The sequence below is a fragment of the Chiloscyllium plagiosum genome, unplaced genomic scaffold (assembly GCF_037043375.1).
Source record: "Chiloscyllium plagiosum isolate Xiang-an unplaced genomic scaffold, Cpla_swu_hap1 HiC_scaffold_2, whole genome shotgun sequence".
Taxonomy (NCBI): Eukaryota; Metazoa; Chordata; class Chondrichthyes; order Orectolobiformes; family Hemiscylliidae; genus Chiloscyllium; species Chiloscyllium plagiosum.
In genome coordinates this window covers 164,230,990-164,257,454 of record NW_028270140.1, presented here as the reverse complement: position 1 = coordinate 164,257,454, position 26,465 = coordinate 164,230,990, and the positions used below count along the sequence as shown (strand labels likewise).

Below are 26,465 nucleotides of genomic sequence, written 5' to 3'. Positions count from 1 at the left end.
TCTGACCTCAGTGGTGGGAAAGATGCTGGAGTCAATTATAAAGGATGAAATTACGACACATCTGGATAGTAGTGACAGGATAGGTCAGAGTCAGCATGGATTTATGAAGGGGAAATCATGCTTGACTAATCTTCTGGAATGTTTTGAGGATGTAACTCTGAAGATGGACAAGGGAGATCCAGTGGATGTAGTGTACCTGGACTTTCAGAAAGCCTTTGATAAAGTCCCACATAGGAGGTTAGTGAGCAAAATTAGGGCGCATGGTATTGGGGGCAAAGTACTGACTTGGATTGAAAGTTGGTTGGCTGACAGGAAACAAAGAGTAGTGATAAACAGCTCCCTTTCGGAATGGCAGGCGGTGACCAGTGGGGTACCACAGGGATCAGTGCTGGGACCGCAGCTTTTTACAGTATATATTAATGACATAGAAGATGGTATTAATAGTAACATTAGCAAATTTGCTGATGATACAAAGCTGGGTGGCAGGGTGAAATGTGAGGAGAATGTTAGGAGATTACAGGGTGACCTGGACAGGTGAGGTGAGTGGACAGATGCATGGCAGATGCAGTTTAATGTGGATAAATGTATGGTTATCCACTTTGGTGGCAAGAACAGGAAGGCAGATTACTACCTAAATGGAGTCAAGTTAGGTAAAGGGGCAGGACAGAGAGATCTGGGTGTTCTTGTACATCAGTCAATGAAGGCAAGCATGCAGGTACAGCAGGTAGTGAAGAAAGCTAATAGCATGCTGGCCTTCATAACAAGAAGCAAAGAGGTCCTTCTGCAGCTGTACAGGGCCCTGGTTAGACCACACCTGGAGTGTTGTGTGCAGTTCTGGTCTCCAAATTTGAGGAAAGACATTCTGGCTATTGAGGGAGTGCAGAGTAGGTTCACGAGGTCAATTCCTGGAATGGCGGGACTACCTTATGTTGAAAGATTGGAGCGACTGGGCTTGTATACCTGATTGAGACATATAAGATTATTAAAGGATTGGACACGCTGGAGGCAGGAAACATGTTTCCGCTGATAGGTGAGTGCCGAACCAGAGGACACAGCTTAAAAATACGGGGTAGACCATTTAGGACAGAGATGAGGAGAAACGTCTTCACCCAGAGAGTGGTGGCTGTGTGGAATGCTCTGCCCCAGAGGGCAGTGGAGGCCCAGTCTCTGGATTCGTTTAAGAAAGAGTTGGATAGAGCTCTCAAGGATAGTGGAATCAAGGGTTATGGGGATAAGGCAGGAACAGGATACTGATTGAGGATGATCAGCCATGATCATAATGAATGGTGGTGCAGGCTCAAAGGGCAGAATGGCCTACTCCTGCACCTATTGTCTATTGTATGGGATCACATTTGTAAGTATGAGAGCATGAGCCTTCATAAGTCAGATGTTTGTATATCGGTGACCCCTGTACTTCTGTACCTGTTATGTTTCTGTTGCTGTTCATCATTTTGATCAATCATTCCATGTCATTTGCTCAACTTTTAGTTCAAAACCAACTATGGAATAAGAAAGATAAAGCCAATCATTGCACTGAATGGAAGTGTCAGCTCAGGTTCAGCGGTGAGCAACTTTTCACAAGCTGTGAATCTGCTGCTGGAGGTGACAGAGGAGGTGATCCCAGTCTCAGGCTCTGTGAATGCAGTCAATGCCCTGGGGCTCGTCGTTTTCTCTATGAGCTTTGGTCTTGTGATTGGAAACATGAAAGAAGATGGAGTGATCCTCCGTGATTTCTTCGATTGTCTGAATGAAGCCATTATGCAATTGGTGTCTGTTATCATGTGGTACTGTATGTCATTTTAAGTTAACTGTAAATATCAGCTTTTCCTGGAGTTTGATGTCATTTGTGTGTGTGTAGATCCATGTGCATGGATTTCTGTGTATATTTATGTCTGTGTATAGCCATATATATGTTGTCCACTCTCTGTTGTGTGCGTACCTGTCTATGTGTACCTCTACCTGTCTGTGTGTATCTGTATATTCATGTGTTCCCATCTGTGTTTAAATCACCCATTTAATATTAAATGCTTTGTATATCTTAATACCTCTTTCATTATTAGGCCTCTGTTGTTTGAGTTTTCTATATATGCTTTTATGTTTGTATTTTGGCTGCTAGTCTAACCCATCACTCACATTTCCATTTCTTTTTTAACCTTCCTAGACCCCTCAACCCTCCTATCAACATGCCTGCATTTTCATCCTCCCAACTCTAACATTACCAATATTGGAACCCAATCCTTGGTTATTCCTCATGCTTCCTGCTCCCATGTTGCTGTTCCAGGCTGGATTCATGCTTAGAGACAGTTTTCCTTTCTGTCTCTCTTGAAATCTTCCACAGGTTTATCAAAGCACTCAGCACTGGCTCATATAAAACATAACCTGATTTGTCCCATATGACTTGTCCAGCCACCGTACTAGGGACTATTCTTGCCAATTTCATTCTTGTTCAAATAAAAGCAAAATACTACAGATGCTGCAAATCTGCAATGAAAATATAAAGTGCTGGAGAAACTCAGCAAGTCCAGCAGAATTTATGGAGAGAAAAACATATTTGTCACTTCCATACAACCATCAGATACAAAAGCAGAATTAGACCATTCAGCCCATGGAGCCTGCTCTGCTATTCCAACATGGTTGGTATGTTTCTCAATCCTCACCTCTCCTGGTAATGAGTTCCAAGCACCTAACACCCTCTGTGTGAAAACCTTGCCTTGCACAACTTTTTTAAAGTTTCCCCTCTTACCTTAAACCTATACACTCTAGTATTTGACATTTCCACCTTAAGAAAAAGACTCTGACTATGCACCCTATCCATGCCTGTCATCATTTTATACCTTGCATCAGATCACCCATCAGCCTCTGATGCTTGAGCAAAAACAATCCAAATTTAACAACCCTCTCACTATAGCTAATACACTCCAATCCAGACAGCATCCTGTGGTCCTCTTTTGCACCCTCTCCAAGACTTCTACATGTTTCCTAGAGTGTGGCAACACAGGACTCCAAATGTGGTCTGCTAAAGTCATACACAGTTGCAACATGATTTATCAACTTGTATACTCAATGCCCTGACCAATGTCAGTAATCAGGTCATACGTATTCTTTACCACTTTATCTACTTGTGTTGCCACTTTCAGGGAACTATAGACTCGCATCTCACGATTCCTCAGTGTAACAATTCTCCTAAGGGTCTGGCCATTCACAATATGCTTTCCTCTTGAATTTGACCTCCCAAAGTGCATCACCTCCCAGTTGCCCAAATGAAGCTCCATATACCATTCCCCTGCCTATCTTTCCAACTGATCTGTATTATGCTGCATCCTTTGACAAATTTCCTTATGATCCACAACTCCACCAACTTTTGTGCAAACTATAAACTTACTAATCAGACTACCAACATTTTCACCAAATCATTTATATACATATTAGAAACAACAGAGGTCCCCATACTGGTCTTTGCTGAACACCACTGGTCACTGATTTCCAGTCAGAAAGGTGTTTCTCCACAACTACCCTCTGTCTTCTCTGGCCAAACCAACTTTTGTAACCAACCTGCCACTCACCATGAATTTGATCTTCTGGACTAGTTTATCATAAGGGACTATGTCAAATGCTTTAGGAAAGCTCATGTAGACCATAACAACTCCTTTGCCCTCATCAATCATTTTTCTCATTTTTTCAAAAAACTCAATTAAGCATGTAAGAGAAGATTCTCCCACACAGAGCCATGCTGGCTACCCCTGGTATGTCCATTCTTCTCCAAATGTAAGTAAATCTCATCCCTAAGAATCTGCTCTATTAATTTATCCACCGCTGATATACCACTTGGCCTATAATTTCCTGGATTTTCCCTGTCGCCCTTCTTAAACAAAGGAACAACACTGGTTATTCTCCAGTCTTCTGAGACCTTGACAAGGCCTCAACAGTCTCCTCCCTTTTCTCCTTCAATCTCCTGGGATAATTCCCTTCAGACCCTAGGAACATATCTACCTTAACGTGTGCGATTTTTGAGAAGATTTGTAGCTCAGGTTGATGGTAAGTACATAAGTTAGCTCACTGAGCTGGAAGGTTTGTTTTCAGATGTTTCGTCACCATGACTAGGTAACATCATCAGTAAGAGTCTCTAGTGATGAACTGGTGGTATGTCCCGCCTCTCTATTTGTAGGTCTTGATTTCTTAATGTGGGTGATGTCATTTCTGGTTCTTTTTTTCAAGCGAAGGTAGATAGGAGCTAAATTGATGTGTTTATTGATGGAGTTCTGGTTAGAATGTCATGTCTCTAAGAATTCTTGTGCGTGCCTTTGTTTCACCTGTCCTAGGATGTGTGTGTTGTCCCAGTCAAAGTGGTGTCCTTTGTCTATATGTATGAAAACTTGTGATAGTGGGTTGTGTTTTTTGGTGGCTAGTCGGTGTTCGTGTATCCTGGTGGCAGGTTTCTGCTTGTTTGTCAGCTGTAGTATTGTTTTACAGTTCTTGCATGGTGTCTTGTAAGTGACATTAGTTTTGCTGGTAGTATCTAATGGATCCTTTAGGTTCATTAGTTGCTGTTTAAGTGTGTTGATAGGTTTGTGGGCTACCATGATACCAAGGGGTTAGAGTAGCCTGGAAGTCCTTTCTGATATGTCTTTGATGTAAGGTAATGTAGCTATAGTTTTTGGTTGCTTTGTGTCTGGTTGTTTGAGTTTGTTTCAGTGGATTGAAAACGTTGCATAGATATTTTTCTTCTGCTGTCTGTAGTTCTTGTGTGCAGTTGTGTGATGTAGCTCGTTAAAACTACAATTACAAAGACGCGAGTAAAAAGGACTTCTTCGCAGCAATTGAATCCACATTAAAAAATAACGGTCTATCAGAGGAAACACAGCAGACCAAAAGACAAGCTTTTGTACCTACATTAGGCCAAAAAAGGAAGGAAACACATTTGATGTTCAAGAAAATAAATCTTTAGAAAGACGTTAAGAAAGACAAAAACCTTGTAATAATTCCTGCAGACAAGGGACGCATGACCATTATTTCAAACAAATCCGACTATCTTAAAAAGGCAAATGCTCTGCTTGCAGATACTGGCACTTAGCAGCAGGTGGCGATAGACCCAACCCCACAACTACTCAACAGACTCTCATCCTTTCTCACAGCATTTTTTTAAAAACAGGAAAATTAAACAGGACAGACTTCCAAAACATGAAACCAGATGGATCCAACACACCACGCTTCTATGGATTACCAAACATACACAAACCTGGGGTACCTCTCAAACCCATAGTATCCTTACCTGGTACACCAACATTCAGACTAGCTAAGGAACTCCACCAAAAACTAAAACGCCTAATTGAATATTCACACCACTCCATTCACTCCACCCAAGATTTCCTGAACACCATCAAAGACACCAAGATAGAAGAGGATGAAATAATGGTCTCCTTTGATGTTACAGCCCTTTTCACATCAATTAACATGGACTTGGCCAAAGAAATACTGGCATCACTACTGGGAAAACCAGGACCACAAACACCAGGCAGCACTAACCTCATCAGCAAAGACAACATCCTCAAGCTAGTGGACCTGTGCCTCACCACCCACTTCACATGCAATAACAAAACCTACAAACAAGTCAACGGAATACCTATGGGATCACTAATACCAGGGCTCATAGCGGAAGCAGTAATGCAGAGACTTGAACAAGCTGCCCTCCCATCTAGCCAACCCAAACTTTGGGTCCACTGTGTGGATGACACCTTTGTCATCACAAAACGGAACAAATTAAAGGAAACATTCAACACCATCAACAATATCCTGACAGCCATAACATTCACAAGGGAGGAGGAGAAAGATAACAGACTCCAATTCCTAGATGTAACAGTTGAAAATACAGTTAAAGGAGAGCTTCAAACCAGCATCGACAGAAAAACAATAAACACAGACCAAATACTTAACTTCAGAAGCAATCATCCCAACACCCACAAACAGGGCTGCATCAAAACATTATTTCAACAAGCTATATCACACTGCAGCACCCAAGAACTACAAATTGTAGAAGAAAACTATCTATATTTTCAAGAAAACCAGGTACCCAATAAACACAATCTGCTGATTCCGCAGACACAACGCAACCAAAAACTAAGCCACATTACCTTACATCAAAGACATATCAGAAATGACTTCCAGACTACTCAGACTCATTGGCATCGCGGTAGCCCACAAACCTATCAACACACTCAAACAGCGATTAACGAACCTAAGGGATCCATTAGATAATACCAGCAAAACTAACATCATTTACTTACTCTGAACAACTTCTCTTTCCAATCCTCCCACTTCCTCCAAACCAAAGGAGTAGCCATGGGCACCCGCATGGGCCCCAGCTATGCCTGCCTCTTCGTCGGATATGTGGAACAGTCCATCTTCCGCAGCTACACTGGCACCACACCCCACCTTTTCCTCCGCTACATCGATGACTGTATCGGCGCTGCCTCGTGTTCCCACGAGGAGGTTGAACAGTTCATCCACTTTATCAACACCTTCCACCCCGACCTCAAATTTACCTGGACCGTCTCAGACTCCTCCCTCCCCTTCCTAGACCTCTCCATTTCTATCACGGGTGAACGAATCAACACGGACATCTACTACAAACCGACCGACTCCCACAGCTACCCAGACTACACCCTACACCTCCTCCCACCCTGCCCCCTGTAAAAACGCCATCCCATATTCCCAATTCCTTTGTCTCTGCCGCATCTGCTCCCAGGAGGACCAGTTCCAATACCAAACAACCCAGATGGCCTCCTTCTTCAAAGACCGCAATTTCCCCCCCGACGTGGTCGACGATGCCCTCCACCGCATCTCCTCCACTTCCCGTTCCTCCGCCCTTGAGCCCCGCCCCTCCAACTGCCACCAGGACAGAACCCCACTGGTCCTCACCTACCACCCACCAACCTCCATATACATTGTATCATCCGTCGTCATTTCCGCCACCTCCAAACGGACCCCACCACCAGGGATATATTTCCCTCCCCTCCCCTATCAGCGTTCCGAAAAGACCACTCCCTCCGTGACTCTCTCGTCAGGTCCACACCCCCCACCAACCCAACCTCCACTCCCAGCACCTTCTCCTGCAACCGCAAGAAATGCAAAACTTGCGCGCACACCTCCCCCCTCACTTCCCTCCAAGGCCCCAAAGGATCCTTCCATATCTGCCACAAATTCACCTGCAACTCCACACACATCATTTACTGCATCTGCTGCACCCGATGTGGCCTCCTCTATATCGGGGAGACAGCCCGCCTACTTGCATAATGTTTCAGAGAACACCTCTGGGACACCCGGACCAACCAACCCAACCACCCCGTGGCTCAACACTTCAACTCTCCCTCCCACTCCACCAAGGACATACAGATCCTTGGACTCCTCCATCGCCAGATCATAGCAACACGACGGCTGGAGGAAGAGTGCCTCATCTTCCGCCTAGGAACCCTCCAACCACAAGGGATGAACTCAGATTTGTCCACCTTCCTCATTTCCCCTCCCCCCACCTTGTCTCAGTCCCAACCCTTGAACTCAGCACCACCTTCCTAACCTGCAATCTTCTTCCTGACCTCTCCGCCCCCACCCCCACTCCAGCCTATCACCCTCACCTGGACCTCCTTCCACCTATCGCATTTCCAACGCCCCTCCCCCAAGTCCCTCCTCCCTACCTTTTATCTTAGCCTGCTTGGCACACTTTCCTCATTCCTGAAGAAGGGCTCATGCCCGAAACATTGATTCTCCTGCTCCTTGGATGCTGCCTGACCTGCTGCGCTTTTCCAGCAACACATTTTCAGCCCATCATTTACAATATACCCTGCAAGCACTGTAAAAACACTACATCGGATAGACTAGCAGGAAACCTACCACCAGGATACATGAACACCAACTAACCACCAAAAGACTGTTTTAAAAAATTCTCAAGGTCAAGGACCAGGCTCGCAGGAAAGTAGTCTGACACAGAACAAACAGCCAAGAGGCGAGTCTGCTAGAATATAAGTGTTTTATTCCCCGCAGTGTCACCACAACCAGTCTCGTACTTACAACGGGTCTGGTTTATACTCACTCTACACGTTACCCGAACTGGGAGCCGTCAGTTCTCGTAGAGCGGTTGCCAACAACCCACGCTCGGCGGTTAAACGTAACCCCGGAGCAGACTCTACCGAACTGGAGACTTCTCCAGCTGATATACCCTTTTCCAGATATAAACATTCATGTGAACAGCAGAGCAAGGCTAAAAAACACATTCCATTCTGGTTACATACAGATAAGAAGATTCACACGGGAAGGTGTATAACAAGATTCACACGGGACCAAGCGACACCTTCCATTTTCGGTTAGATTCACACATGTATTGGGACACAATTTTAACCCTTTCACCACATTCCACTGCTTGGCCCAATACATGTGTTGCATAATGATTCACACATGTATTGGGACATAATTTTACACCACATTCCACTGCTTGACCCAATACATGTGTTACATTATGCCCATATGTATTCTTTCTAACAAGCGCCTATGTACACGCCAAATATACAAGCAAGTCAGGACATTACAGCATGTTAAAATCACCAGGACCGCTACCAGGATCGACTAGGGTGGGAACAGGAATGTCCCCGCAGTGGAGGACATACCACTCAATATGTCCCACCAATGATGAGCTGACTCCACGTCCACTACACGGGCAGCATGTACTACCTCCTGTCCATGTATAAAGGTAGACACCGTAACCTTGGTGACATTGATTTGATGCTTTCGTAATATCTGCTTAAGCTCCTCGGATCGGTCCAATGCCCGCTTAAACCGATCCAGGGAAATGTTCCAGGGATTCCTCAGCACTTTCCACTGCACCTTGGTAAAGTGGCGAGCACTGCTATAAGTGGTCAACAAATAGGTGTGATTCTGCCAGTGCCACTGATAGACATTTGAGAGGCATCCCGAGAACGGTGCTGAGGGAAGCATAGGATGTGGATTATTGGTAGCCACACAGAGCGTGTGTGGCCCAATCTGCCACATCATGTCCCTTGGAGTCTCAACAGTCCATTCGCACAGGGCCGTTCCCTTAGTCAAGCAAGGGTCCCGATACCTGTCCATCAGTAGGCAAGTTTTCCCCTGATCAGTCTGTTCACAAGCGGACAGATCATAGGTAATATTGGTATCTGGGCTAAACCACTGTCCCCTTGTCTTCAGAAAATAATATCCAGAAGATGTAATCACTGGTAATACATAATATCGACAGACCGTAACAGTGTGGGTTACATTCATGGTAACAAAGTATCCGTTACACATAGTTGCGTTACACCATGTTCGCTCTGGATGGGTTATCATCCACAATTTCTCAGATACATTCCATAGTCCCCTCCACGCCTGTACATTGGGGGATGTTACCACACGCAAAAAGCGTTCTTTCTGTATTTGAGCATGCAACATTTGAATATGACAGGCAGTCCAATTTAACTGAGCCGTAATGTTCTCAAACAGTTCCTGAGTGGCGCCCCAGACATCCAGTTCCCATTGCAGAGATCGTATCATTATTTCAGCTGTCTCTCCTTGAGTCATCATTACGGATGGCATCCACCTTCCAATAGTATGTAGTCCTTGTGAGGTGGCCTGTCCCGTGTTAGATAATTTAGTACGGGTTACCTCAGAGTCAATGGCATTCGAGATACCCATAACAGTTCCTGCGCCTCCCAGCAGGGTGTCGTACCACGCTCAGTAACCGTAACGGGAGCTCCCATCTCTTCCACCGTTGTAAGGTTACATGGCTTAATGACCAATTGCGCTATTCTGTCCCCCTTCTGTATCACGTAAGGTTCAGCGGTGATGTTGACCAGGATCACCCCCAACTCCCCTTGGTAGTCTGCGTCAATTACGCCTGCCATCACATCAATCCCCTTTAGTGACAGTCCCGACCGCGGGAGGATATGCCCATAGGTTCCAGGGGGACAAATCAACCCTAACCCGGTCTTAATCACCGTAGGTTTCTGTTGGATCAAAGTCTGGGCAGTTAGTGCTCGTAGGTCCAGTCCAGCCGAAGCCGGCGTGGCCCTTACGGGAATATCAGCTTCCTCAGCGAACTTCCACATTTTAATAGGCTGAGTCTTTGGGGTATCACATACTCGTATCATCCTATTCAAGGGTGTTACCCCATTTCCTAATGGGCGGTTATTAATTTGTTTCACCACCCGAATTAGTTGCTTCCTCCAACCCGTTAAGTCATTGCAACCTCCTGCTTTTCGTAGTGAGGACTTCAGAAGCCCATTCATTCGTTCTATAAGTCCCGCAGCTTGTGGGTGATAGGGTACATGATAAACCCATTCCACGTGGTTATCGTGACACCACTGCTTTACCGCCCTTCCTGTGAAATGGGAGCCATTGTCACTCTGGACCTGTATGGGCAATCCATAAAATTGTTCAATCAAATCTAAACATCGCAAGGTAGCCTGTTGATTGTTGTGACGACAGGGATGGGCTACCAAAACCCCAGACATAGTGTCCACAGCTGTACATATGTGGTTACATCCTTGTGAGGAGGGTAAGGGACCCACAAAGTCCATTTGCCAGCTCTGTCCCGGACCATCCCCCCGATGGATATGTCCCATCATGTGTTGGGGCACTCCCTGCCGCTGATGTTGACACTGCTCACACTGGTTTACTGCAGTCTTAACATCATCTACCATAAGATCTATTCCTCGGTCTCGAGCCCAGTGCAAGGTTCCTTGCACTCCCCAGTGCCCAGCCTTAAGGTGTGCCCATCTAGCTAGGTCCACTGAGGTGCCCCTTTGCACCATCATGGTTCGGACGATACCATCCACATATCGGTTATGTAGAGCTTCCACATCATTTCGAGAGGTATGGGCATCTACGTGGGTGATGTATATGACCAGGTATTGAGCTTTCTCCCATATATCTTCCCATAACTGTTTACCCCACACTTCCCTATTCTGGATCATCCACTGATTGGCCTGCCAAGTTGGCATCCATTGTGTCATGCCGTTAACCACTGACCACGAGTCAGAGAACAAACAAACTCCCATGACCCCTGCTTGCATGACTACCATATGCACTGCCTTTAATTCTGCCCACTGACTACTTTTTCCCTCCCCTAATTCTTCTAGGGTAGTGCCTTGTTTTGGGTTAAAGGCGGCAGCTTTCCATCTACGCTGTCCCGCTTTCCATTGGGCTGACCCATCTACGAACCAAGCCGTGGCTTGTTCATCCGGGGTCAGTTCATCATACCGTTTTCCCATCTTAACGGGTGATTCCTTGTATTCAATCACCTCAAACCGTTTTTCCCCTTCCTCAGGGGCCTCCGCCACTTGCTCATGTAGGACTGACACTCCTTTCTGTCCAGTCCGCACTCTCTCCGACACATACCATTTCCATTTAATGATGCTGCTCTCTTGGGCAGTTCCTATTCGGTGGGTAGTGGGGTCACTAAGTACCCACGGAAGAATAGGGATAACTGTTCTCATGATCACTTCATGTCCAATGGTCAGGGCTTCGGTTTCCACCAAGCCCCAGTAGCATGCTAATAACTGTTTCTCAAAGGGGGTATACCGTTCCCCTGCCGGGGGTAATTTTCGGGACCAAAATCCCAGTGGCTTACGGGTCCTTTCCTGTTTTTGCCATAAGCTCCAATTGGCATAATCCCCCTGTGCTGAGACTTGCAGTTCTACAGGTCCTGACTGTATCTTTCCCAAGGATACAGCTTGCTGTATCGCTTGCTTGGCCATTTCAAATGCAGTTTGATGGACCTCCGTCCATTCGAACGCTGCCTTTTTCCTCGTAACTCGATACAAAGGTTTTAAAATTTGTCCTAAATGGGGAATATGCTGTCTCCAGAATCCGAATAACCCAATAAATTGCTGCACGTCCTTCTGGGTGTGAGGGACGGCAAAGACCTGAATCTTATTTTTAGCTTTCGCAGTGATTTCCCTTTCCCCCTTGTTCCACACGATTCTTAAGAATTTTACCGTTTGTGAGGGACCCTGGATTTTGGCTGGGTTGATCTCCCACCCATATCCTCGCATATGTTGAACCAGTTGGTCCAGCAATTCCTGAACCTGCTTCTGACTTGTCCCCTGTATCATCATATCGTCAATATAGTGCGAGATCATCACTTCGTCAGGCACTTTAAAGGCAGCCAAGTGTTCTGCAACTATCCGGTGGCAGATAGTAGGGCTATGCAGATATCCTTGGGGCAGTCGTGTGAACGTGAATTGTCTACCCTCCCAAGTGAATGCGAACTGTTCCTGCCTATCTTCGGGAATAGGAATTGTGAAGAAGGCATTAGCCAAATCAATTACTCCGTACCACACCCCTGGATGATGTTGGATTCGTCCTATAATAGTGACGGCATCCGGGACCGCTGCCGTCAAGGCCGGAGTGTGACGGTTTAGTTGCCGATAATCTACCGTCATCCGCCATGACCCATCGGCTTTATGTACGGGCCATAAGGGGTTATTCCACGCCGTGGTGCATGTCCTAAGCACTCCCGCTTCCAAATAATCCTTAATTGTGGCGGATATTTCTTTATGTCCGCCGGGAATCCTATACTGTCTAAGACTTATTATGCGATCGGCGATCGGGATGGGGAAGGGGTCCATCTTAACCTTTCCCACTAACACCGTCCTACAGCGCAAAGCCATTTTCGTGATTCCAAATTCAAACTTCCCTTGTTGGAGGTGAAGTGTTAAACCGGCCAGAATGTCCATTCCCAGGATCCATTCTCTAACCGGTGTAATGATAATTGAATAAGTTTTAATGGGCATTGTACCTATCTTTAGGGGCAATTGTACTGTTCTTCCTTCAATCAGATTACCTCCCAGCCCAACCAGCGTGACTGGGGTTCCTTTAAACTTATGGGGCGTCCCATAGATTAAGGTGGCCTCCGCCCCTGTGTCCACTAGAGCCATAACGGTTTGGACGGATTTGCGCCAATAGATAGTCAATGATACATGAGGTCGAATGTCGTCTGCTGACCATTGGCTCGTTCGTGGGCAAACCCTTGGGGCTTGGCCCGATTCCTATTGTTCCTCCCATTCATCTTCCCCAGACAGCACTGGGTAAAGACGTTTGCCTCGCCCTTCTTTGTTCTTGCCTTTCTTACTAGGTTTCCGGCCACGCCTATCCACTTTATAACACTCTCGGAGGGGAGGCCGTACCTCCTCCTCCTCCTCGTCCTCCGAGGATTCCCACCGCTGGGAAGTGGAAGTTCTACCCCTTCGAGGCTCATTAACAACCGGACCCCGTGTCTGACATTTTTGTGTTAGTAATTCCACTAGGTCTTCCATAGTGGGTCGGGACTCCGTCTCTACCCGGGACACCTTCAGTCCCTTTCGTCTGCATAAGTCTTTTAATTCCGGTGTAGGTAGGCCATCAATCTCCGATGCTGGGACCTGCGCCCGTATCAAAGCTTGCCACAAAGCACGCCGTGAGGGGCCTTGGTTACTTCCTTGATTAGGGTTTACTTTTCCCCCTGCCCGAGCCTCAGGGCGACGCCCCTCCGTGCCCCCCTGAGAAGCACGGGTTGTGGGTCCCCAATCCCCCAAACCACCCATCTCCCTCATCATACTACGGGCATCTCCTAGGGTTTCTCCCCGTCCACTCAACATTATGGTTAATAACAGTGGTTTATAATGGGGGGGGGCAGTCTTCACTAGATGGTCTCTAGTCTGTCTACTAACATTTGTGTTATCTACCTCGTCCAGCACTCCCAGCAACAGGGCATCCCGCACACACAAACGGGTTAGCCTCTGAACCCCTTCCTTAATCGTTGTCCAAGTTCCTTCCAAGGGGGGCCAATCGGACGGGAAGGGATACTGTTCGGCCACTGCCCTGGCATACATCCCAAATAGGGTCCCCATACTGCGATCTATTACCATATCCTTGGCTTGGTTGCGGTACCCCAGGTCTATGGCAGCATCCTTTGCTAATCCACCAAACTTGGGAGCATCCTGATAGTCTACCTGCACTTGTTGCCCCCCTTCCTCGAGGAGCCGAATTAGCCATAGCTCTAACGGCTCCCCAGGATTACGTCGGGTTTTCTGGGTGATAAACAGCACCTCATCGGTAGTGAAGTCTTCCGTTAATTCAGAGAATTCTGCGGGAGGCTGAGCCCGCGGTAATTCATGCATAATTGCCTCCCCTTGTTCATTCCGTATAGGGTTTCCTTCCTCATCTAACATTACCTCCCGTTGCACTGGGAGACGTCTCTGAACCTGCTTTCTCCTAACCACTGGTTTAGCTTGGAGTACGGGTGGGTCCTCTTCGTACTGATCATCTAAATCTCCCCAAATGTTCCCATCCCAATGATCGATATCCCACCGATCCCCGTTATTTAACTGGGCTACAAACGCCCGTACTTGTACCGGGTCCGGGGTTCGAGGGACCTTCCTTTTCTCTTTCCGTTTCTTAGCAGATAAATACATAATAGTTCGTCCTGCTAGTTCAGTTAATGCTGTCAATTCAGCTTTTAACTTCATAATTTCCTGCCTCAACATAGAGGCATCTCCCGAACTGAGTCCCTGCTCATGTTTCAGGAGGGCTAATTCTGCTTCAGCTTTTTGGCGCTTGTCTGACTGTTGTCTACAAGCCGCCGCACAGGCCCACATCCTCCGCTGTACCCCAGGCAATGGGTTCTTCGGCAGGACTGGGATCCTCTCAAGGGTGGACAGCAGCGACCCTGGGGTTCCTACGCCCTCGGCCTCCCAGTCCTCCGGTCGCCCCCCACCATTTCTCAAACAAACTGCCACGCCATGCCACGGCCCATGCCATCCCGGGACGGTCAGGACCTCCACAGTTTGTTCCTCTGGTTTCTTAGCCTTTTTCCAAAACATTGTTCTGTATCAAAATCTTTCCTCAATTGCGATTGATCCTGCCGACTACGCCAAAATGTTTTAAAAAATTCTCAAGGTCAAGGACCAGGCTCGCAGGAAAGTAGTCTGACACAGAACAAACAGCCAAGAGGCGAGTCTGCTAGAATATAAGTGTTTTATTCCCCGCAGTGTCACCACAACCAGTCTCGTACTTACAACGGGTCTGGTTTATACTCACTCTACACGTTACCCGAACTGGGAGCCGTCAGTTCTCGTAGAGCGGTTGCCAACAACCCACGCTCGGCGGTTAAACGTAACCCCGGAGCAGACTCTACCGAACTGGAGACTTCTCCAGCTGATATACCCTTTTCCAGATATAAACATTCATGTGAACAGCAGAGCAAGGCTAAAAAACACATTCCATTCTGGTTACATACAGATAAGAAGATTCACACGGGAAGGTGTATAACAAGATTCACACGGGACCAAGCGACACCTTCCATTTTCGGTTAGATTCACACATGTATTGGGACACAATTTTAACCCTTTCACCACATTCCACTGCTTGGCCCAATACATGTGTTGCATAATGATTCACACATGTATTGGGACATAATTTTACACCACAAAGACTCAACCACTATTACTAGTTTCCATACATACAGACAAAGAAGGACACCACTTTGACTGGGACAACACACACACCCTAGGACAGGTGAAACAAAGACACGCAAGAGAATTCTTAAAGGCATGGCACTCTAACCAGAACTCCATCAATAAACACATCAATTTGGACCCACCTATCTTCATTCCCTTGAAAAATAGAACTGGAAATGACATCACTCACCTTAAGAAATCAAGACCTATAAATAGAGAGGCAGGACACACCAACAACGCTTCACCGGACACTTACTGAGGATGTTCCCGAGTCATGGTGATGAAACATCTAAAGACAAACCTTCCAGCTCAGTGAGCTAACTTACATACATACCTTAATGTTTTTCAAAACATCCAACATCTCCTCTTTCTTGATATCAACTTAGAATATCTACAAATTCCTCCCTAAACTTACTGTCAACCATTTCTTTCTCCTTGTTAAATACTGATGCAAAGTATTCATTGAGGACTTCACCCATTTCCTCTGGCTCCATGTATAAGCGTCCTCCTTTGTCTTTAGGTGGACCTACTCTTTCCCTAGCTATCCTCTTGCTCCTAATATACATATAAAATGCCTTGGATTCTCCTTGATCCTACTTGCAAAAGACATTTCATGGTCCCTTCTAGCCCTCCTATTTTCTTTTGTAGTTATTTTCTGTTTTCTCAAGGGTCTTGTGCAAAATCTGTTTCCGAGACCTTATATATGCTTTCTTTCTCTTTTTAATTAAACTTAAAACATCCCTCATTATCCAACATTCCTAATCTTGCCAAGTTATGTTTCATCATCAAAGAAACATGTTGATCCTGAACTCTGGTCAACTGTCTTTTAAAAGACTCCCACATGTCAAATATGGATTTACCTCAAACAGCTGTCCCCAGTCCAATTTTTATAATTCCTGCCTAATATCATATAGTTAGCCTTCCTGCAAATAAAATCTTTCTCCTGAGGACCAGTCTTATCCTTTTCCTTCTCTATCTTAAAGCTAATGGAACTATGATCACTGTTCCTAAAATGCTCCCCCACTGAAGCTTCGATCATCTGGCCAGGCTCTTGTTCCAAAACAAGGTCTAATACAGCCCCTTGGACTTTCTATATTTTGCTTCAAGAATCCTTGGCGACCTTTAAGCGGCAATTGGATAGGTACATGGTTGGGTGCTTAAGCTAGGACAAATGTTCGGCACAACATCGTGGGCTGAAGGGCCTGTTCTGTGCTGTATTGTTCAATGTTCTATGTTCTAATCCCTCCTGGATAGGCTTAACAAATTCTACCCCACCTAAGCCCCTGGCATGAGGGGATTCTCAGTCAATACTGGGAAAATTAAAATCACCCATCACCATAACCTTGTTGATTTTACATCTTTCCATGGCCTGCTTACATATATGTTTCTCTGTCTCCCATTGGCTGCTGGGAGGCCTATAGTATAATCTCATCATAGTAACTACACTTTTCTTAGTCCTGAGTTCTACTCACTTGGAGATTGAGGACTGCAGATGCTGGAAAGTCAGAGTCGATAAAGTGTGGAGCTGAAAAAAGCACAGCAGGTCAATTAGCATCAGAGGAGTAGGGGAGTTGATGTTTTAGCTCAGACCCTTTCATCGGGACTTGTGAAAGGTTTCAACCTGAAACATCGACTCTCCTGCTCCTCTGATGCTGATTGACTTGCTGTGCTTTTTCCAGTTTCACACTTTATCTGTTCTGAGTTCTACCCATATGGCCTCGCTGGATTAGCTCTCCAAGATGTTCTCTTTTAGTAAAGCTGTGACACTCAATCAACAATGCAATTCCTCTACCTCTTTTACATTCCCGTCTATCATGCCTGAAACTTCTAAACCCTGGAACTCTGCTCAGAGTTGGAAAACGTTCTTCTGGTCAAAGTGCTAAATTGGCAGAAGGTGAACTACATCTGTATTGGGCAGCAACTAGGGAAATTAGATTGTGGGCAGCTGTTTGAGGTTAAATTCTCATTTGAGATGTAGGAGTCTTTCAAAAGTCATTTGTCCTGAGTTAAGGACTGGAATGTTCTTATGAGGCTGAAAGGTAGGTATGGCAAGATTCGGGAGTCCTAGATGACAAGAGATCTTGGATGATTAGTCAAAAAGAAAAAGGAAGCATATGTCAGGTACAGGAAACTGAAATCAAAAAAGGCTTCTGGGGAGTACAAAGGAAGTAGAAAAGAATTTATACAAGAAATTAGGAGGGTTAGAAGGGACCATGAAATGTCCTTGGCAAAAAGGCTTAAGGAGAAACCTAATGCTTTTTATATGTATACTAGGAACAAGAGATAGCGAGGGAAAGGGTAGGTCAAGGAGAAAGGAAAGAATTTATAGATGAACCAGACCTCTGGATCTTGCTTTCAGAGAAACAATACTAAAACTTCATTTTCTGTTTGAAGTATACTGGTTTCAGTGTGCTTTTCTGCAATTGGCTGATGTTGTTTAATCAATGCTTGAGCTTTCCTGCAAGTCCTGCCATAGGAATTTCATGTTTTGGCATACCACTATCTGATGAAAGGTCATCCACTCTTCACCTGCATGTATGTGGGGAGATCTCTACTTCCTCAATAAAACCCTATTTCTAATTGTACTGACACTCCAGGACCCTCTCAGCCTCAGTTTCAGTGTGGGCTGATTGTATTAACTAGTTTAACTTTGAATCTGCTTCCTCCGAGCAGTGTCCAGTTTACCTTCTGCCACTCTGTTTGATTTGTTACTTTCTTGAATGAAATAATGAATACTTCACACCTTTCCTCAAATTTTGGGAAGCCTCCAAGCAGGACTATTTGCATGCCAAACAGTATCAATTAATAGACAGAGTTAAGGGTCCCACAACCAACGGATCAGATCTAAGCTCTACAGTCCTGCCACATTCAGTTGTGAATGGGGGTAAAAAATTGAAAAACTCACTGGTGGAAGAGGTTCCACAAATATCCCCAACCTCATTAATGGAAGAACCCAACTCATCAGTGCAAAAGATAGGCTGAAGCATTTGCAGCAATCCTAAGCCAGAAGTGCTGAGTGGACTATCTAGCTCAGTCTCCTTCAAAGGTCCCCAGTATCACAGATATCAGTTTTCAGTCAATTTGATTCACTCTGTGTGATATCAAGAAACAACTGCAAAGTCTATGAGCGCTGACAACATTCCGGCACTAGCATTGAAGACTTGTGTTCCAGAACTTGTCACTCCCCTAAGCTAAGCTATTTCAGTAGTTATAATACATCTACCCGACAATGTGGAAAATCACTCAGGGATGTCATGTACAGAAAAAAATAGGATAAATCCAACCCAGCTAAAAATATTCTGTCCTATCAATCTACTCTCAATCATCAATAAAATCATGGAAGATGCCATCAACAGTATTATCAAGCAGCACTTCCTCAGCAGTAGCCTTCCTAATTTAGGTTCCACCGGGACCACTCAGCTCCTGATGTCATTACAGCCTTGGTTCAAACATGGACAAAAAGCTGAATTTGAGAGATGAGGTGAGAATGATAGCTTTTGACATCAAGGCCTCATTCGACCTTGAGTGTGGCACTAAGGAGCCCTAGCAATACTGGAATCAATGGATATCAAAAGATAAACACTCTGCACTAGAATGAGAGTTTGCCCCCGACTGACAGGTGTCTCCATGGAATTTGGCAAGGACAATTCCCCTAAGACTTTGAGAATTGGCTGCTGCTTGCTTCACATACAGTGTATTTGCTGTGTAAATTGCTGGCATATTGTGCAGGTATAAGATTGAGGTAGCACACTGTTATACAGCAAAAGGACTACTGACCAGCAAGGCAAGATGCCTGTTAATGTTTTGTGGAGACAGTGAGGTCTGCAGATGCTGGAATTCAGAGTTGAGAGTGTGTTGCTGGAAAAACACAGGAATGAGGCCTCATTTCTGCTGAAGGGCTCTGGCCTGAAATATCGATTTTCCTGCTCCTCGGATGCTGCCTGACCTGCTGTGCTTTCCCAGCAACACACTCTCAACACTGTTAATGTTTTGTGTTAAATGGCATGGCAAGACAAGGCAAAGAATGGTGCGAGCAACAGGTGGGCACTAAGTGAACAAATGCTAAGAGAGCAAGTGAGCAGCCCTGAGGTGCGAATGATCCAATCTGTGAGCTGGGTGCCTGCCCTGTTTGCTAAGTGTACCTGATGTAACATTTCAATGCTAGCTGCCACTGTACCCTACAATATAAGCCTGTGCTTCAGGAGTGAGCTGAAAGTGCATTGGAGAGGTGCCATGATAGTTGTGAGGGGTTTGCAAATGCCAGATGTCAATGTCCATGGGTGAAAGGTGTGGGTGTGTCAGGTGCCCTTGCATCATGCCTTGATACGTTACTTTGACCTGTGGAACATAGAAGTTCATCAGAGCAAATGGCCAGCTGTCTGGTACCTCTCTAATGTCCATGTTGAGATTTTCTCAATGTCTATCCTGTTTGGCATGTTTGGTAAGTTGGGAAGCCGAATAATAATGAGATGAATTGTGTCATTTACAAGGTGGTTACCATGCATAATTAGCAAGTCACTGGCAAGGGAGGAACTCTCCTTGGCACCTTGTGAAAAACAGCAAGATTCTCTCAACATTGAGATTGGCCTCACTGGATATCTTGTCCTATTCTGCTACAAATCTCAACATAGCCCATGTAACTCAGACCCCAATATGATTCTGCCTTTTGTTCTTAAGAAGTTCAATATTGCTTTATGGTGGAGGAGTTTTATCCCTTTTCCATATTGGATAGGCTTCTAATTTTGCAATCCTTTGGCATGACTCTTCTATAAGGATTGGGTTGACAGCTTTTGTTACTCCACACTAGCCTCCCACAATAATGTAGAAATAGGAAGAGACCATTCAGACCCTTAAGCCTGTTCTTTCATTCAATGAGATCATGGAATATCTGCAAGGCACTCCATACACCCCCTTGTCCACTTAACATCTTCGGGTAACAACATTGTATTAATCCCAGCTTTAAAATTAGCGAATGATTTAGAATGAATTACCATTTGCAAAAGAGACTTCCTAACTTATGGGATGGCATAGTGGTATTATTGCTGGGCCAGTAACCCAGAGATCCAGGTAATATTCTGAGAACCAGGATTCAAATTCCATCATGTCAGGTGCTTTAGTTTCAAGACTCACTCCAAGACTTAATGTTCATACCATGGTGAATCAGACTGATTATCAGCTTGTAAACCTTGATTTTTTGATGGCAGTGTGGGACTAAGACAGGCACTAAATGTGGAGTGAAGTCCCTCTGCTGCAGGAGCTAGCTATGGAAACAGACATAAGCACTTACTTTCCGTTTGGTAACTACAGCTTTCTGGACTCAATATTGAGTTCAACAACTTTAGGGCTTGAGCTCTCCCATGTCCTTACCCCAACCCCCACACACAGGCCTTGTTATCACATAGTCTGCTATTATATGCAATTGCATTGTTAGCCACTAACAGTCCCCATTAACAGCTATTCACCCTCCTAGCCAGATCATTATCCATTCCTTCGTCGTCCAACTGTTCTTGTCTCTCTTTGGGCTCTATGCCCACCTATCGTTTACTCATTAGTGTGGAAACAGGCCCTTCGGTCCAACAAGTCCACACCGACCCGTCGAAGCGCAACCACCCAGACCCATTCCCCGACATTTACCCCTTCGTCTAACACTATGGGCTTGGCCAATTCACCTGACCTGCACATCTTTGGATTGTGGGAGAAAACCGGAGCACCCAGAGGAAACCCACGCAGACACGGGGAGAACGTGCAAACTCCACATAGTCAGTCGCCTGAGGCGGGAATTGAACTCGGGTCTCTGGCGCTGTGAGGCAGCAGTGCTAACCACTGTGCCACCGTGCCGCCCACCCTACCCTATCTTCTGCATAAAAAGCAATATTTTCCTGTCTACTATCAGAAGGGTCTCTGGACCCAAAATGTTAACTCTGATTTCTCTCCACAGATGTTGTCAGATCTTCTGAGCTTTTCCAGCAATTTCTGTTTTTGTATAAGTACCTACTATATTAACCATTTGACATGAAAAAGGATTTCAGGATTCTGTTTCATATTAGCCAGTATTTTTTTTCTCCTATTCCATGGTTATTTTCTTACATTCTTTTTCACTTCCTCTTGCACTTTGTACTTTATGATTTAAATTGTATTCTATACATTTTTCATAAACTGTATTTTTCTTTGTTGTTATTATCTCTACTTCCTTTGACATCCAAGGGGCTTTGGATGTCCTCAACTTTCCACCTAAGTGATCTTTATCTGGCATGTACCTGAACCGTCTAGGCCATGATCAGCCATGGTCATAATGAATGGTGGTTCTGGCTCGAAGGCAGAATGGCCTACTCCAGCACCTATTCTCTATTGCCTTTGCTCAGTTAGCTTTCCTGAACAATCCTTATTTTCAGCCCACCTATGCTGAATCCCTTCTCTTACTTTGAAATCAGCCCTAGTTATTTGCTGTTTGTCCCTTTTTATAGCTACTTCATATAATGTTCTGTTTATTTAATGATTACTGATGTCACTACCCTCTCATTGAATCATATTTCTTTTGCCCTCTATCATTCTCAGTGTTTAAATACCCTCTCTCAATTACTTTCTCTGTTTCCAGGTATGCTCCAATCGGTATACTGTTTCTTATTGCGGGCAAAATTGTGGAGATGGAGGATATGACTGTGGTGGGAGGACAGCTGGGAATGTATACAATAACCGTCATCGTGGGACTGCTCTTCCATGCTCTTGTTGTTCTGCCTCTCCTCTACTTCTTCATCACACACAAGAATCCCTTTGCTTTCATGGGTGGATTGGTACAGGCTCTGGTTACTGCACTCGGCACCTCCTCCAGGTAAGACAGAATTGAGTGTCATGTTGGGAACATTCAGGAGACAGTGATTATTGTTTGGATATCACTGGGATATATTCCCTCATATGAGACGTATAAGATTATTAAAGGATTGGACACTCTGAAGGCAGGAAGCATGTTTCCGCTGATGGGTGAGTCCCGAACCAGAGGACACAGTTTAAAAATAAGGGATAAGCCATTTAGAACAGAGTTGAGGAGAAACTTCTTCACCCAGAGAGTGGTGGGTGTGTGGAATGCTCTGCCCCAGAGGGCAGTGGAGGCCAAGTCTCCGGATACTTTCAAGAAAGAGTTGGATAGAGCTCTTAAAGATAGTGGAATCAAGGGTTATGGAGATAAGGCAGGAACAGGATACTGATTGAGGATGATCAGCCATGATCATAATGAATGGTGGTGCTGGCTTGAAGGGCCGAATGGCCTACTCCTGCACCTAATGTCTATTGTCTATTGAATATAGAGGTTCAGTGTGAGGGGGGACGTGAAAAAGCAAATAAAAGAAGCAAAGAGGAATTATAAGAAAAGGCTGACAACCAGCAGAAAGGCATGTATGTTATGTATATAGTGGGATGTCAGAGAGTGAGTCAGGTGACCTGGAGGCGAGAGCTAGGGGAAACAGTTTAAAACCATACGCAGAGCTGAGAGGAAGCATAATGAAGTAATTCCTGTTCAAATTTACCGTCTGCCTACCCTGTGCTCTATTTATGGTTCAAACCATATCCAGTGGCTAAAGAGGGGATTACTCACCCAGGTGCTTACTGAAGGTTTTCGCAGAGAGCAGAGAGTGAGGGGACTTTAGCTGCGGGCAATGCCAGGGAAGCACGGTATGCTAGCACTGTCAATGAGGGGGTGGCTGGTGTGAACAGTGTTCACTCAGGGGGACTCAGGCTGTAAATCAGTGTTGGGACCACAGTTATTTACAATTTATATAGATGATTTGGAGTTGGGGCTCACATGTACAGTGTCACAATTTGCTGATGACACTAAAATGAGTGGCAGAGCAAATTGTGCAGAGGACTGCGAAACTTTGCAGAGGAACATAGTTTAAGTGAGTGGGCAAAGGTCTGGTAGATGGAGTACAATGTTAATAAATGTGAAGTAGGAGTAACAGCAAAATAGATTATTACTTGAATGGTAAAAAGTTGCAACGTGTTGATTTGCAGAGGGCCCTGGGTGTCCTTGTGCATGGTTCGCAGAAGGTTGGTCTGCAGGTACAAGTAATTAGGAAGGCAAATGGAATTTTGTCCTTCATTGCTAAAGGGATTGAGTTTAAAAGCAGAGAGGTTATGTTACAGCTGTACAAGGTGTTGGTGAGGCCACGCCTGTGTGCAGTTTTGGTTTCCTTACTTGAGAAAGGATGTACTGGCACTGGAGGGGGTGTAGAGGAGGTTCACTAGGTTGATTCAGGAATTGGTGGTGGCTTATGAGCAGAGGCTGAGTAGACTGGGATTATATTCATTGGAATTCAGAGGAATGAGGGGTGATCTTGTTGAAATATATAAAATTATGAAGTAAATCGATAAAATAGAAATAGATAGGATGTTTCCACTGGTGGGTGAGACTAGGACAAGAGGGCATGGCCTCAAGATTAGAGGAAGCAGGTTTAGATCTGAACTGAGAAGGGACTTCTTCACCCAGAGGGTTGTTAATCGATGGAATTCCTTGGCCAAGGAAGTAGTTGGTGCTACCTCAGTAATCACTTTTAAAGCTAAGGTGGATAGTTTTTTTTAAAAATAAAGTTATTAAGAGATATGGTGAAAATTTGGTAAGTGGAGCTGTCCAAAAAAAGATTGGCCATGATCTTATTGAATGGCAGAGCAGGCTTGAAGGGCCGAATGGCCTCCTCCTGCTCCTAGTTTTTATGTTAAACTTTAAACACATGAGCAGAACATTGCAAATTTGGAGGGTTTCTCCAAGATGCCCTGTAGGATCATTCGGTTTGTGCCCTCTGTCATTAAGCCACCCAACAGAAGCTACTAATAAGGAGAGACCTGGATTTAAAGGCAGCTTTCAAAATTGCTATCTTGATGGAGTTGGCCACCAATGAAGCAGCACAGTTGAGCGATATCACCTGGGTGCACAATGTAGCAGAGTGTGGTATCAACCACTGCTTATATTTAGGGAAGATAGAGAAGATGCTCAAAACAATTATTTGGGATAGAATTATTATTTACATGTAAAAACGTTGTTGATTAGCTACACGTATTTCTAAAAGAAAATTTGTTTTTAACTAACTGGAATTATTTGAAGAGGTAACAGAAAGAGTTGATGAGGGTTATGTTTTGATGTGACATACAAATTTCCAGAAGGCATTTGGTACAGTGCTACACGACAGACTTGTGAGGGAAGTTGTAGGTCATAGTACAAAAGAGACTGTAGCAACATGGATAGAAAATTCATGAAAGTGTGGAAAGATGAAGGGCTTATGCCTGAAACGTCGATTATCCTGCTCCTCAGATGCTGCCTGGCCTGCTGTTCTTTTCCAGCACCACACTGATTACAGGCAGGCGAGGAAGGAGCTCAAAAATGGTCTGAGGAGAGCCAGGAGGGGGCACGAGAAAGGCTTGGCAAGAAGGATTAAGGAGAATCCAAAGGCATTTTACACGTATATGAGGAATAAGAGAATGATCGAAGAAAGAGTAGGGCCGATCAGGGATAGCATAGGGAACTTGTGTATAGAGTCTGAGGAGGTTGGGGAAGCCCAAAATGAGTTTTTTGCTTCTGTCTTTACTAAAGAAAAGGACCTTGTAGTGAATGAAACCATTGAGGAGCAGGTAAGCATGCTGGAACGGATCGAGATTGAGGAAGCTGATGTGCTGAAAATTTTGACAAACATTAAGATTGACAAGTCGCCAGGGCCAGACCAGATTTGTGCTCGGCTGCTTTGGGAAACGAGAAATGTGATTGCTTCGTCACTTGCAAAGGTCTTTGCATCCTTGCTCTCCACCAGAGTCGTACCTGAGGACTGGAGGGAGGCAAATGTAATTCCTCTCTTCAAGAAAGGAAATAGGGAAATCTCCAGCAATTACAGACCAGCCGGTCTCACGTCTGTCATCTGCAAGATGTTAGAAAGGATTCTGAGGGATAGGATTTATAACCATCTGGAAGAGCATGGCTTGATTAAATGCAGTCAGCATGGCTTTGTGAGGGGCAGGTCATGCCTCACAAATCTTATTGAGTTCTTTCAGGATGTTACTAGACAAGTTTATGAGGGTCGAGCGGTGGATGTGGTGTATATGGACTTCAGCAAGGCATTTGAAAAGGTTCCCCATGGTAGGCTTATCAGAAGATCAGGAGGAATGGGATACAGGGAAATTTAGCTGTCTGGATACAGAATTGGCTGGTCGACAGAAGACAGCGAGTGGTAGTAGAAGGAAAATATTCTGCATGGAAGTCAGTGGTGAGTGGTGTTCCACAGGGCTCTGTTCTTGGGCCTCTACTCTTTGTAATTTTTATTAATGACTTGGATGAGGAGATTGAAGGATGCGTTATCAAGATTGCAGACGACACAAAGGTTGGAGGTGTTGTTGACAGTATAGAGGACTGTTGTAGGCTGCAGCGTGACATTGACAGGATGCAGAGATGGGCTGAGAGGCGGCAGATGGAGATCAACCTGGATAAATGTGAAGTGATGCATTTTGGAAGGTCAAACTTGAAAGTTGAATACACGATTAAAGACAGGATTCTTGGCAGTGTGGAGAAACAGTGGGATCTTGGTGTGCAGGTACATAGATCCCTTAAAATTGCCACCCAAGTGGACAGGGTTGTTAAGAAAGCATATGGTGTTTTGGCTTTCATTAACAGGGGGACTGAGTTTAAGAGCCGTGAGATCTTGTTGTAGCTGTATAAAACTTTGGTTAGACCGCACTTGGAATACTGTGTCCAGTTCTGGTCACCCTATTATAGGAAAGATGTGGATGCTTTGGAGTGGGTTCCGAGGAGGTTTACCAGGATGCTGCCTGGACTGGAGGGCTTATCTTACGAAGAGAGGTTGACTGAGCTCGGACTTTTTTCATTGGAAAAAGGCAGGAAGAGAGGGGACAATCCCAGAGCAGAAATTGTTAACACGAGGGGTCATAGTTTTAAGCTGTTTGGCAGAAAGTATAGAGGGAATGTCAGAGGCGGGT

The 26,465-nt window shown here is 45.1% G+C and overlaps 1 protein-coding gene across 2 annotated transcripts in view; it reads left to right on the top strand.

Moving 5' to 3' along the window:
- The window catches only part of LOC122565415 (excitatory amino acid transporter 1-like), a 303,209-nt gene that overhangs the window by 217,346 nt on the left and 59,398 nt on the right, over positions 1-26,465 (top strand). The window contains exons 6-7 of one of the 2 annotated variants that reach the window (XM_087975411.1): positions 1,489-1,784; positions 22,093-22,326. In XM_087975411.1, coding sequence (XP_087831537.1) covers positions 1,489-1,784; positions 22,093-22,326 — 530 coding nt within the window. The remainder of the gene's footprint in view (positions 1-1,488; positions 1,785-22,092; positions 22,327-26,465) is intronic. The other variant, XM_087975417.1, reaches the window with a different exon arrangement.